Raw genomic sequence first — 15,092 nt, 5'->3', positions numbered from 1 at the left:
TGTTTGATAATTTTGGTACTAAGTTGAATTTTTCCAGTGCATTCCACCCACAGACAGATGGCCAGACGGAGATATACAACCAGTTGGCCTTTGATGTGCTGAAGTGTTATGTCCACGATCAGCAAGGTAAGTGGGAATCGTTTTTGCCTTTAGTTCAAGCTGTGTTGAATGACTCTTTTTCTTCAGCTATTGGCAGGACTCCATATGAGGCAGCGTTTGGAAGGCCTTTCCAGTCGTTGTTAACCAAGACGTCGTCTTCAGTACCGGAGGCGAACAGAGTGACGGAGTCTTACCAGGAGATACTAGAGTCCGTCAAAGACAGATTGGCTAAAGCGCAAGAGGCCTACACTCGACAAGCCAATAAAGACCGAAGGGACATGAAGTTTTCGGAAGGAGATTGGGTATATCTTCGGATTATGAAGCAAAGATTGAAGCAGGTGGGCAAGCGATGCCCAAAGTTGTCTTTCAGGAGCTTCGGACCATTCCCCATCCGGAAAAAGATTAATGAGGTGTCTATGCAGTTAAAGCTACCTCCGAGTTGGACTATGCACGATGTATTTCATGTCAATTGGTTGAAGCCATATGCAGGTCCACCCCCTTCAGAGGTCAAAGACGAAGCGGAACCAGACATCATTGATGAAGCAGAAGTAATGGTTCCAGAACAGATCCTTCTGCACCGTTTCAAGCATGGCTCAGGCCGAAGACTACGACAGTTTCTCACGAAGTTTCAAGACCGAGGAACTCATGAAGCGGTATGGCTCGACAAAGAATTTTTCGAAGACTATCCGGCTTTATTGACGGATTATTTGGAGGCTATGCAGCTTCTGTCAAGTTAAGCAAAAGGGGATGTCACGTGCATCCCGCACTTGGATGCCACGTAGACATTTCTGTACAGAAGGTGCAGGACCTGGGATGGTGAACTGGTCCCATGTGAGCCCAGTCCGGGACGAGTCAGCCAGGGATCCATCTCAGTCGTCCGAGGTCAGGTGTGCATTGTCCTGCACATGAAGCAGTGCCAGTCCGCGCTGTGAGTCTCCCTCTGGAATGATGTCAGATGTGCTGAGTATCTGGTTTGCAACTGGATGCCAGGCCTCTGTAGGCATGTAGTTTGCATGTAGAGATGGGGCCAGCCCATAGGGCTACCCCAGGGCAAGGATTTGCATTTGCATACTTAGTCTGGGCATGGGGGAGGTGTAGAACCACCCCCAAGGGGCCAGGAGGGCCCACATTGTGCCCACCAGCCATGGCTTGGGCTGGAAGGGCAGTCGGCCAGCCCTAGGGCTGCTGGACAGGCAGCCGACAGGGTTAGAAACCCTGCCCAGCCAGTCGGCCAGGTGTAGGGGCAATCCCCACACCTATGCGCAGCATGCCCAGCAGCCAGAAGCTGTCCCAGAATGCATGCGCAGGCTGGACAGTATTTAATAGAGTGTGAAAGCATTTTATTGCATGGAACCCAGTCGTGGAGCTTTTAAGAACTGGCCGACTAGATGCTTTGGAGGGTATAAATACCCCAGCCCATAATCCATGTTTTCATCTCATAATTCACCAAGAGCATCCAGCATTCAAGGGCCAGGACAGCCAAGGGTTTGCTAAAGCTAAGGGGTGAAGGACTGAAGGTCAAGGGCAGGTTTTTCCAGCCAAGAAAAGGTCAAGTACTTTGTATTTGTTTTCAGATTTACATCATTCTAATAAAGCAAATACACCATCCGTGGTGGGGGCCCTACAGAGGGTAATTGGGACCCAATACTGTGTCCTCTCCATCTCCCCTTTCTCTCTCTATTTTTCTGCACATCGTCTTTCAGTTTGTGCGTTAATTCCGTCGCGAAAAGAGTGCTGTTTTCTGAGTTTTGAAGTACCGATCCTTCTCCGAAGCTTTCGCATATTACACAGTTGTTGGCAGACTACTTGGAAGCCATAAACGTGCCACCAAGCTAAGCAAGAGGGAATGTCACATGCACTCTGCACTGTAGTGCATGGTGACAAGATGGCTCATCATCATCAATGCAACATTGTACATTATTAGTACCTTTTAGGATGATATTTGTCGTACGCCGTGACTCCATTGTAATCCTTAGTCCAGGCACGAGCTACGTAGGTCATTCCTTAGCCTTAGACAGTCAGTCAGTCAATCCAAGTCGATAAGTCAGGCACGAGCTACGTAGGTCATTCCTTAGCCTTAGACAGTCAGTCAGTCAATCCAAGTCCCTTAACCCACTTGAAGAGATGCATTCATGCATGTAGAGTCAGTAGAAACCTTAGGGTTTGCGGTCATGGCTAAAATCTGTGAGTCTGCATTGAATTTCAGATTATCCACAGTAGTTAAAAGATTCATGAAAGTTTGTGCAAAGAGGGGGCAGGGGTCTCACATTTTCACACAAGGGACTCAAATGCCCTTTCACACTCACATGCTTTAATAAGCCCTACTATTCACATGTTTCTTCAATGGCCCCTAGGCTTGGTATAGAAATAACCTACTCTAGCTTAGTGAGAGTACAAGCCAATCTCTCTCATCTGAATAGAAACACTTATTTCTAAGTAAAAGTTTAAGGAAACCCACTTGCCAAAGATTCTCAATATTGCCAAATTAATTTTTTTGAATCCTTCAATAAGGCATGCTCACATGCTTGTTATTATTTCTTTATTTTTATAGGATTTTGAGGGTCTTGGTCTGAATTGGTAGATACTCTTTGCCTTCGATTTTCCTTTGTTTATTTGAGCATATCATTCATCCCTGAGTTGATTGCATTTTGCATATCATTCATCCCATAGGCATATAAGACCACATAGACCATGGCAAAAGCATTAGAATATTACTCAATATTATTCCAGTATTTTCCCTATAATTTATAGTATTTCATTGGCATTTTTACATTATTTATCCATTTATTTTACATTATTTATCCATTTATCCTAGACGTGATGCAGTCGGCCAGCTTTGTAGCCAGCCAACCTGCATCAAAAGCCCATATAAATAGTCGAGCATTTCATCATTAACTCATTCATTCATATTCAGCCTTGAAGACCTCAACGCTTAGAGCCTTCAGCACAAGGAGCATAAGCGATTGGAGAATTCAGCACATCATCCATCAGCGTTTCATCCATCAGCATATAGAAGCATCAACGCTTGAGCAATTAAGCCTTCATTCAGTAAAAGGCAGCATCTACAGCATTCAGCCTACAGATCATCTTGCATTTTAAGCATTCATACAGTTTCTAGCATCCTTGTTTGCATTGTTTGGCTACAGCCACTTGGTGAAGGTAAAACTCAGCATTCACACATAGCCTAGAACAGTCCCAATCAGCCCCTCTCTCAGCCTCAGATTTGCAGCCTTCTTACATCCATTGTAAGAGTGCATAGGCTCGAGATTGGTCATCATTGGTGCTTCTACAGCCGTGTACAGTTCAACCCGACTCTTGGTCCTCCGAGATCTTGCGTTTGGCTTATCGTCAATCCGCAGTCAGTCTCTTCAAAGAAATAAAGCAAATACTATTCCGGTAACGAGATAGGGGGCCCTTCAGTGGGTGATTCGGGACCCCATATGGTGTACAGTTTCTATCTCTCTCTCAAATCTCTTAAAGTTTGAAGTCATAAAGTGGATTGCTAAACTCGTCAAACTCAAGATATAGAAGACGGTGTGAGCATTTGTGACAGGATCCTTAATTACGAATACCTCCGTTGCATGTTACACACGCTGCTCTATTTAGCCCACTTCTGCAACAGAGCAACCTGCAACAAAACATATATTCGCCATTTGGGTGGGCTTGACATCTCGTTTGGGAGCCTTCAAGCGCACCCTCAAGGTTAGAGAAGAGTAGCTTTCACATGCAGCCATCTAGGAGAAGAGGAAGGGTTTACCTACTACCATCATCTTGTTCACACACAGGTAAACACAGTTTTGGGCCCTTTGCATATATCACTTTCTTGAGCAAATGGCATATCTTGCGTGAATTGTGGGGACTCTTGTGGAGTGAGAGCATCTCAGGCACTCTTGTACTTTGTGCAATCTTGGTGCTATATAGCACACTTCCAGATGCTAGTATAGCACACATTTTGGAGCAACCAGGTGCTCATCTTCAGGAGCAGTGAAGCTCAATTAAGTGCACATCTAGACCTTGTCGCCACATCTTATGTAAGCTATGATGTGTAAAGGTGACACCTCTTAGGTACATTTGGCATCATGCCGTGACATGTGGCATGTGTGGCAGCATATGCACACACCTTGTAAAAGGGGCCTCTCCTATAAAAAGGATAATACAAATATGCTTCCCCACAACTCTCTTGTGTGCTTCCCTTAATCTCCTTGTTAATCCTTGTTAATGTGCTGATTATCTTGCTGGTCAGCAACATCACTCTTCCTCCCACTCAGTCGAACTCTTGCTCATTGCACCAAGGAGCAAGAATACATCTACACATTCTATGCCATTTTGCAAGATGCACAACTAACAAGAATTGACAAAAGGCATAAATATCATGTATGTAACCCAAATATGCATATTTGTGCACTACCAAGCACAATGAGCACAAATTGCCACCAAATGCAATCACCTATACTTGTCTTGTGCAAACCTGTTGTGCAAGAAACAGGAAAGAGTACGAAAAAAGCCTCTCTTTTGCACTAACAGATGTGATTTGTCAACACTAGAATAGTGCTATGTGTAGATAGCCGATGCCAAGAAACGCCAAATTCTGGTAACTTTTGAAACTTCGATTTTGTGTGTGCACGCATAAAATGCTACATCAGCAGTGTATGACCACCTTCAAACATGTTTTGCAAAGGTGATGAACACAGCAGAGCGAACACGTGTGAAGTACTTGAAAGTATATTCACAAAATAATATGGTAAGTGACAAGTACAAGTGACAATAATAAACCTAGTCTAGGTGTCTTTTCCCACCAAATGTCTAGGAGGAAAACCCGTGGGACAAACGTGCCCCTAGAGTTGCTACACTATATATAAGCATATGCCCTTATCCACTCCTTGCTCCGAAGCATGAGCCATGGTAGACGCCAAATCCGGAGCATTAGATGCTCGAGGTGTACGGTCCACTCTATCTAGACAGGAGGACACTTCTGCCAAAACAAGCGCCTATTCATCCATGTGAACCCCCTATCTATCCATGGACACCTTCATGCTAAGAAGGAAATCAGTGAGTTGTGAATTCATGACGAGTATCCTAAAACCATACTTGCAAGAACGCCTCGTAGGAAATACGTTTCAGAAATGTTTTGTACGGTTTTTATTTTTCAGAAACATGTCATACTGCAAAGGAGTCAAAAAAACCTATTTTATATACCCAGATGAATCCAGGAACATGCCCAAATTCACCTTTTAGGAACGTGCATGTTAAAAAACCCTATTTTAGCTTATTATATACCCAAAAAAACAATTTTTGTGCATACTAATATGTAAAAAGGTTAAAACTGCTCTCTTCCTTTCCTCCGCTTCCTTGCCTGCCTCTTCCCCTTGGTTCGGATTGCTCCTCATCCGGGTTCAAGTCGGCCTTTTTCTTCGATTAGCATCATGGCTAATCATTCTCCCTCGGCCAGGCAAACCATTGTTTTTTCCGAAGCCGAGCTCGCGGTCCTCTACGCCAAAATAGAGAAAGACTCCAAAACGACCCTCATTGCCAGAATCTTTAGATCTCACCCGTCCCGTCTCCAGGCTTGGGATTGGGTCCTGGCGGCTCTACCCTCTGACCTCGCTCCACACTTTCGAGATGTCAGGTTGCTTGGAAGAGGTTTCTTCCAAGTGGATTTTGATTCTGAGGACGCAGCCTCAGAGGTTTTGAAGGGCAGCCCTTTGCCATTGTGCCCGAGGAAGATATTCTTTCTTCCCTACTCCAACTATTTTGACCCTGTCGAGGAAGACCGGAACCGTTTCCTGATTACTCTCAGATCCCCAGGTCTTCCTCACACATATTGGCCTATGTTGAGGCCATTGGGTCTGCCTTTGGGCTGGTTCTTCAAGTGCCCCCCCTCCACGCCTTGCCGACATCTTCTGCCCAAGTGGTCACTGCCTCAGTGGATGCTATCCCCAGGGTCATGGTTCTTGCCCGTAACATTGAGCTCTTTGAGGACTATGTTTTGCTTCCGGACCCTTGAGGCCCTTTGAAGCAACGTATGGAGATTGCAGGTAAACCCGATCAGTGCCGGGTTTGTCACCAACAGGGTCACTTTGCTCGAGATTGCCCTCGGGCTCGAGGTCGCAGGAGGCCTCGTAAGCGTGCTTCTCAGGTGCCACCTCCCTTGGTTCCTCACCGTCCTTCAGTCCGCCAGGTGTGGTGAGCTCTCTCTCACGCCCACCCCCCTGGTGCGATTGATGGGAAGGCCTCCTCGGATCATGTACAAATAGATGATGTTTCTGGTCAGAGGGATGTGTTAGCTGATGCATCTTTGCAGAGAGATGATATCTCAGATCAGCATGATTTTGTTGAGTCCTCTCTACTTGGAGGGGGCGATATGCAGGATGTTCAGCATAGTGGGGATCATGTATTGCAAGATTTTCAGCATGATGCCATTGCCCTTGATGCCCCGCAGGGCGAACAGGTTTCTTGTACATATGCAGGTACTGTGCAGGGCCTCGGACAAGGGCATGTCAATGGACTTTGCCCCGTGGATTTTCCCGTCCTCCAGCATTATGAGAGGCGTCCTCAGGCTGCCCATGGTCTTCTTAGATCGGGGGTCAAACCCTCTTCTCTTCCATGAGAATCGTCTCATGGAATGTTCAGGGCCCTAGAGGGCTTCCCACCAGTGGTAGAAAGCGCCTTCTGAAGGACCAGCTTCACCCTGCTGTTACAGGAGGGTCTATGGATATACTTTTGTTGCAGGAACACAAATTGGATAGATCTCATTGTGGCAAAACTGGTGAGATGCTTTCTGGCCACACCTTCTGGTCCTCGGCAGTTGGGACTAGAGGGGGTGTTTGCATTTTAGTGGCAGCATCTGTTATGCCTCATGTTATTGGGCACGGTGTTATCATCCCTACTAGAGCACAATGGATCTTGATCATGCATGAGGGTCAGAAATTGGGAATCTTGAATATCTATGCACCTAACGTGAGAGGTGAAAGGGTGGCCTTTTGGGACACCATTACAAATGTCATTCCCCAGGTTGATCATTGGATAGTGGGAGGAGATTTTAATATGGTTGAGCAACCTTCTGACAAGAAGGGTGGACGCGAAGGGGGTTTACACCCCTTGGAGCGAACCTCATGGGAGAGGTTCACGCTTTCCTTTTTTGGCAGGGATTGCTGGACTGAGGATGACTTCCAGAGAAGGCCAAATTCCTTATCTTTCTCTTGGCATAACCGCAGGAGCGGGGATGAGAGCATCTTTGCACGTCTGGACAGGTTTTATGTGGATGATTGGTCCTTGGACAGAGGAGGCACCATTGCTATTATGCCTAGCACCACCAAATCCGATCATTGCCCCGTCCTATTGTGTCTCAGGGAGCCTGGGGCTCGCTCGGCCTCTCCCCATGTCCGTATCCCTGACTCTCTTTATATCTAGATGCTGACATCTCCCTTGAGATCAAAGAGATATGGAGATCTTGTGACGGTCCTGATCCTCGTCATAATATTGCGCTAGCTCTTGAGAGGACCAGCCATCATTATCATAGCACTGCCTTGTCCAAGAAGAAGGAGGCTGTGGACAAGGAGAGAGCTATTAGGCGTAGAATTGCTGCTCTTCAGAGAGGGAACATGAAAAGCATCCACATGCGTCTTGGATTACAGACCTCTTGACCACAGTTAGAGCAGAGCTGCAGTTGGCCATGGACAAGAGGGCTGAGCTCGCCTTTCATGCGAACGAGGCTTTTTGGCCTCAGATGGGTGGCAGATGCAACAAAGAGTTTTTTTCAGTACACAGGACTTCCCATAGCAGGGATTCTGTGAGGTACTTGCAGGATTCATAGGGTGAGGTTCAGATTGAGCCTGATAAGGTGAGGGGTATCGCTTCAGATTTTTATCGGTCTTTGTTGACTACAGAGGTGCCCTCTCCTCCGAGAGATGTGGCACGGCAGAAAGTTTGGGAGTGCATGCCCAGGCTCATTACAGATGCTATGTGTTCTTCCCTGGATGCCCCTTTCTCGAAGGATGAATTCCTTGACGCACTGCATGCTCTTTCCAGTGGTTCATGCCCAAGGGATGATGGTCTTTCTCCCGCCTTCTTTATTCTTTTTTGGGATCATATTGGATATGCTATCACTGTTGGCCTTCAGGAAATGTGGTTGTCGGGTATGATGCCTCCATACCTCACGAAGGGGCTGATTCACCTTATCCCCAAGAGTGGGGACAAGACTGACATCAAGCAATGGAGGCCCATCACCCTCCTTGGATCTGCATATAAAATCTTAGCTAAAGCCTTGAGTATAAGGTTGCAGCCGATTCTCCAAAGGACTATCCATGATACCTAGAATGGGTTCCTCCAAGGAAGGAGTATATTTGATAACATCTTTTCTTTATGGGAAGCTATCGAGTGGGCAAAGTCTAGTCAGCAGCCTCTTGCCATTCTTTTGCTTGATTTTGAAAAAGCTTATGACAGAGTGGATTGGGATTTTTTGGAGGGCACTATGTCACACATGGGGTTTTCCCAAAACTGGATCAGAGGGGTGTCTTGCCTATACAGGGAGGCTCATAGCACTGTTTTAGCCTGTGGGGGGCGCGGTGAGCGTTTTCAGATTTCCCGTTCAGCGAGGCATGGCTGTCCCCTCACACCTTTACTGTACCTCATTGTAGCTGAGGCTATGAGCAGGTTTCTTCTGGCTGCCCCTGGTATTGTGGGTCTCAGGTTGCCTTTATGCACGGAGGAAGAGTTTTTGGACTCTGAGTTAGCAAATGATACGGCATTGTTCCTTGAGGCTTCACATGCTTGTTTATGTGCTTTCCGGACAGCCTTGGAGGCCTTTTGTTTGGCAGCAGGAGCTACTATCAATTGGCATAGGTCAGTTGGTTTTTGGATCAGTGATTCTCCTCTTGCAGATTGGGGTACAGATGTTGGTTTTACTTGGATTGAGAGAGGATGCTTTGCCAAATACCTTGGTTATCAGGTGGGCGTTGACATCTCCCCTGCACAACAGTTTGCTCCAGTGCCAACAGATCACGAAGTGTGTCCCTATTTGCGGAGGTGACTGGACTCTCAACTCACGCTTTATTTTTTCGGATGCAGTTCACCGCTCCCCTTCATCCCCTCTGGTTAGGTCCCTCCTACGGGCCTGGGGACTGCCTAAGGAGTTTTTTGGTACACATCCCCCCGCGTTCAGCGGAGGAAGTTAACCGGCAGCCCATTCTGTGCATATTCTTTGGGCTAGCTGGGAGACCCTATGCCCCACAGTGCTGGCTTGGCAGAGGCTTCAGAGCCTCACCAAGGCATTTGAGAGGCTCTGGCCAGAGGATTGCACAGATTGATGCAGCCATTCCCAACCACTCGATTACTGGATCCTTCTTGGAAGGCCGTCATCATTCTTGGTTTGGGGTTTTTTTTGGGACAGGAGTTCCTCTTCAGGTTATGGGTCTCCCCTTGCCTAGGGAGGATGATGTACCGGTCTTTTTTTCTGTACAGGATGGATGGCAGCTAGAGAGATGTGACGTGTAAGACCTTATTGAGGGCCCCCAGAATTGTCTAGCCAGAGTTGTTGGCAAGTTAGGGAAGCACATCTTTGTTGACCGCCCCCCATCCCCTCCCCGCCCCCGGGATGATCACAAAGAGTGTTAGCCTTTGGTTGTATTGTGGCTGCCCTATCATACATTTGCGTTGGGACCCCAGTGAGTGGGAGTGGAAGAATGCTTATAACCCACTGAAAAGCATGCCTTCTTTCAGTTATAGGTGCGGAATGCCAGACATCTTATCTTGGGACACATTCAGAGTGTCCCTACTCTTAGACCCCATTGGGAATCTTGCGGCATTTCGACTGACATTCGACATTCAGAGGGTATTTTGGCGAAGATTGTGGCATTCTTATAGGAAGCCACAGATTTCCTCCTTTATCTGGGTTTCTCTTCATGGTGGTCTTGCCACCAATCAGTGGAGGTCTGTTACTAGTGCTTGCCCAGCATGCCCTAGATGTGCAGGAGTTTCGGAGTCAGTTTACCATTGTTTAAGGGAATGCAGGGAAGCACAGAGGGTTTGGTATGCGATTGCACACCTCTTTGGTAGGATTAAGAGGGATGCTATCATTTCTTTTGGTTCTATCATTTGGTTGACACAGTCTGGGCCTCAGCTGAGATTTGAGGGGACTGATAGGAGCTTGGCCATTATGGTTAGGCAAGGAGTTGTTTGGCAGTGTTGTCTTCAAGATTTGCCACTTTCACACTTTGTCCCTCCGGCACAAAGGTTAGACAGCTCTTGGAAGATTATTGCTAGCATCTCACCCTGGAATATCTGGAAGGCTAGATGCACTAAGGCCATTGAGGGTACTCCCGTTCTTGTTTCTCAGTGTCTTTGCAGGATTTGGAGTGATATTATTCACACCATTATGGCTACCTAAGCCAGAATCCAGGGATCTTCGAGGGTTGCGGAGAGGAAGCGCGGCCAGTTTATGAGAGAGTGGGACATTGTATCTTTTTCACATCCTCTCATTCGGGACCCTATTGGCAGCACAGGGCGCCTAATTGGTTGAGATCTCCACCTTGCTTGGTGTGAAATCTCCATTTTGTAAAAAAATTTCATACTTAATAGAAGTCTCCTTTCTGAAAAAAAAAAAAGGGTTAAAACTTAAAAGTGATGCAAACACACTAAAATTAAAGTAGAACACACTAAAATTAAAAGTGATGCAAACACACTAAAATTAAAGTAGAACACCATTCCAGTGCATGAAACATTAAAAATCATCCAAGATCTATGGCCAATGCCAAGAAATGCTACATATTGCATAATAAAGAATAATAATAATAATGTCTAAACCTTGGACTCTAGAATCTACTCTCAATGTGGAAAATCAAACAACTCCAAAAAAGAAATAAAGCCCACAAAAAAATTTGATATGCTATATACATACATACATACATATATATATACCTAGATGAATCCAAGAACATGCCCAAATTCACCTTTTAGGAATGTCCATGTTATATACTCATGGTAGTCAACCCACAAGACTATATAACTATCAACTCCATTATGCATAGTATGGACTAGATACTAATACATCCCCACTAACGTCATCAGTGCCCAATAGTGGGTGGAGAACTCTGTATCAAGATATCCTCTCACACACGCACTCCACACACACACACATATATATATATGGTAAAGGTTCAAAAACACGTTTACTACGGTTTCCTAAGGTAAGAATTGTGTTTCTATGCAACTATGCCCGAAACCAGTGAGAAAAAAAACCCAAATAGAGACTTTTCCGAACCCGACCTTATGCACTCTTGGAACCTAGGGCTCTACCCTATCCAAGCAGTAAATGCACGCGGGTGCCAAAAAAGAAAATAATTTGCTAGTTTGTTACGCTAGCCCTAGGCTTTCAAGCTAAACTCGCAACGGTGTGGCCAACTATATAGTGTCCACGCATACCCTATTTACACTACAAAACCACCTACACGCAAATGTAGCTAAAGCTAGGTTAGGCTTTCATACCAATTGTAGAGCTCTTGTGCCTATGTGCTAGGGTTTTGAGTAGAGAAAATAGAGTAACGGAATTCAAACACACAGCACACACAATAGTCCTAAACTACTTATTCGTATTATGTACAGGAAAAAGGTGTTACAACTATATACAAAAGGCACTGTGAATATTGACCATGATTGGCAGCCCAATGCTCTATCGTAATTTCCCCTTGGCCAACCCTTGCACCAGAGAGTCACTCTATCTCTAACACTAGCAAAATGCAAATGATAGTGATGAAAATATGTGCATGCTTATATAGGGGGTCAAATGCATGGTTGGCTTGTAGAGAGCAAGTCGGCCTTTAGCGGATAAGCTCAGGACCACATGATTGCTTGCCGACTCCCTCTCTTGAGGGCCCATTACCACATGGGAGGACACGTGGCACCAACGCTATGCTCGAATTGCCCCTACTGCTGCTACCCTATGTGCCTATTTGTTGGTCACCTGTCTATAGGATTGCATACACAAGTGTCTTACACGGGAGACTTTCCAAGACGATTCGGAGGGGGAGTAGTGGTTGACCTTGCATGGATGCTGGTGCCTAGCAAGGGTGGACATCTTCGCTATGAAGGTATGTGAAGGTCCCTCTCTCAACACCAAAGCTAACTTGGAAGAAGACAAAAGATAAGAACCTCTTAGGCTCTCACGGGTGTCCCCAACTCCACCCGTGCTGTAGGCTCTCTATAGCGTCTCTGAACTTGAGGTCACGCATCAAATGCAAGAAGCCTATCACCTCATCCAGCAGAGTGAGCTCCATTGAGGTATTTGTTCTTGCCACCATTTTGGTCACTTCCCATATGTGGACGGACTTTGGAGGACGCAGGATGCCTAACAAGTTATGATGTGCAAGCTTTGGGAATGGGAGATTATCCAAAATAGAGGACCTGGCACACTTGGTTTTGTTGACCTGTACAAATTCCCACGGTTGTAAACCCGGTAAGCGAGAATTAGTACGTTAGATAATGTATAGCAACACAACTAGTCATGTTGTATGTGATTTGAGGTGTCACATGTCTTGGAATATATCTTTTGGTGGAGGAGAAACCTTGGCATCTGCCTGCATTCACGGCTGTAGGGTCTCGATTGAGCTTTGCCAACTTTGGCATTGAAGCTTTGCAGTGCAAGTGGAACAGCCAGAGGGCTAGAGCAAAAGATGCGTCGATCTTGTAGAAAAAACTTAACAAGCTATTAATTACGCTATGGACACTGACCTCGTCCAATTGGACCACGGACGGAAGTCGAAGCAGCTGCTGGAAGCGCGCCTTGTGGGAGGCGTCGAGGCCAGATCTTCGAGAGTCCCAGAGCGCCTGGAGAAGCTGGGTGACGGGGTCCTTGGAAGGTGCTTGGAGCAACAGGAGCAAGGGTTCCCAACGCGCTGATAACGAAGAAGCAACGCTCTCCATTCCCCACGTTCCAAAAGGTGAGGTAAGCCAAAAACCTACGCAATGACTCGCATTTTATATTAATTTTTGTACGAAGTTTTATGATACATATTACTCGGAATAAAATACTCTCATGGAGGCGAATTTAAAAGATAAAACAGAAATACTATATCGTACATATTACTCAGAATAAAATACTCTCATGGATGCGAATTTAAAAGATAAAATAGAAATACTATAGGCAAGGGAATAGCTTTCATGGAAAGCAGACTATAGACAAAGTGAAGAGAAGACGCGGACAATGGACATTTTTACATGTAAAAGTGGAGCATAGAATTTAACATAGTGACACTGTCTATGTGGAGTGAACTAGAGAAAGGAAGCATCGTCTTTAGGCAGTTCTACATATTTTCTTATAAGCAGGGGAGAGGGGGGCGTAGTCTTGTCCACTTATTACTGCCTCTTTGAATTTCGAGGTTTTTTCTTGAACAAACAAGTACTTTTTGTTGTAGTCTTCTTCTTCAACACCTTCCTCAGCATCAACAACAATTGGATTCTGTAACTGCCTTCATGATTACCTTCATTGTTTGATCGATCATTTGCATCATTTCCATTCTCTCTATTTGCTCCATAGAAATACCTTCTTGCTTGTGTACCCATGGGATTTTCATCACCTTCCAAATTGATGAAGCCCTTTTTTAATCCATGGCATTGCCTGTTTTTGGTATTATCCATGATACAGCAGGGTAGTACTTGCCGGTTCACACCATTCGAAATAGAGTGTTTTCAGTGTTGCATCAAGCTTATTTGGATTGTAATTTTCCATGAAGATGCATGCATGCTCAAATAGATTCATTGGTGATAGGCATACGTTGTTTTTGAGATCTCCTTGACCATATAGAGCATAAAGTTGACGTCCACGACTTATTTCTTCACACGAAATATTGTGGCAAAAAAAATTTTGAAATGGCTTTTGTGGAGATCCTTCATGCAGTATCCAACCATACCTTCAAAAGTATGCATACATATTCGACACACACCTCTACACATAGCTAATCCTCCTTCAAATTTGAAGAAATCCCATTGCATGTATTTTTTTAATGAGTTTGCCAATACTTATTAGAGAGGGTGCCATCATAGAAATGACCATTTGAAAATGCAGATGATTTAGTGTTCCACCTTTCTCCAATGCAAACATTCCTTTAAGGCATTCCATATGTATAAATTATTCAAGAGGTTCCTAGTTAGATACATCGATATCTCCATTTCCTATGTCTATTGTAATCGATGCCTCAATAAGTTTTATTTTTTTCAGAGCATGAAACTTCGAGCAATTACTCATAGAAGGATCATGACTCTGCTACTTCTTGCCTTTCTAGAAGACCCTCGAAAAAGTGCAAGCATATAAATAAGAAGGGTGTATAAACCATACAACTATTGATCCTATAAATAACGAATTCATACTACTTGGCTTTTCTTTCCCACAGTTCCCAAAGATCTTGGGAAAAAGGCCAAGAATAAATATCGACGATTTATATATCATACAAGCATGTTTGCTACAATGTATACAAACAATACTAAACGAACCTTGTGAGCTTGCTCTCGTTACGAACGCAGTTGGGACCTTCTGATGGCATAAGAATCCTTCCTAGTATGAAATTTGGAGTTGGGTTTCTGGGAGTAGTGGTACCACTGGAATCTGGTTCGTCACACAGAAGCGTAGCGGATAAGTGAACAGGCGTTGAGTTCGTGAAATCTCATAGTGGAATTATTTTAGGCGCCATGCTTAGAAGCATATGTACAATGACAAGAAGATGGTATTTATAAAGAATCTGATGGAACTATAGGCTAGAATAAGAAACAACAAGCATGCAAATACAATACGAGCACCCACCACCTGATATCCATCTCATGCACTTATGTTACTCCATGTCGGTAACATCAAGAGGCTTGTAGAAGCTAAACTTGTGCATATTCCATTCACATGCAATAAGGAAATCTAAGAGCCAAGAGTACTGTGGACAACAGAACGCATAGAATGCAGCTACTACTGGCTCGAATCACATATGCAAAGATACCACTAGCACCCATCTAGATTT

General features: G+C 45.0%; 2 protein-coding genes across 3 annotated transcripts in view; one reads left to right on the top strand and one right to left on the bottom strand.

The window, feature by feature from the left end:
- Nucleotides 1-13,053, bottom strand: part of FRS3 (FAR1-related sequence 3) — a 55,808-nt gene extending 42,755 nt beyond the window's left edge. For both annotated transcript variants that reach the window (XM_086786393.1, XM_086786394.1), the window contains exon 1: nucleotides 12,823-13,053. In XM_086786393.1, coding sequence (XP_086642519.1) covers nucleotides 12,823-13,014 — 192 coding nt within the window. In that variant the 5' untranslated portion in view covers nucleotides 13,015-13,053. The remainder of the gene's footprint in view (nucleotides 1-12,822) is intronic.
- Nucleotides 375-1,335, top strand: LOC147610382 (uncharacterized). Its single transcript, XM_086786395.1, has 2 exons — nucleotides 375-986; nucleotides 1,055-1,335. The coding sequence occupies exon 1, from the start codon at nucleotides 378-380 to the stop codon at nucleotides 834-836; it is 459 nt and encodes a 152-aa protein (XP_086642521.1). The 5' UTR covers nucleotides 375-377; the 3' UTR covers nucleotides 837-986; nucleotides 1,055-1,335.
- Nucleotides 13,054-15,092: the final 2,039 nt, after the last annotated feature.

This window comes from Cibotium barometz, chromosome 49, assembly GCF_041138505.1.
Source record: "Cibotium barometz isolate CiBa-2024 chromosome 49, ASM4113850v1, whole genome shotgun sequence".
NCBI classification, from domain to species: domain Eukaryota; kingdom Viridiplantae; phylum Streptophyta; class Polypodiopsida; order Cyatheales; family Cibotiaceae; genus Cibotium; species Cibotium barometz.
Note: the sequence above shows the minus strand (reverse complement) of the source record. Positions and strands in the feature narration are given on the sequence as shown.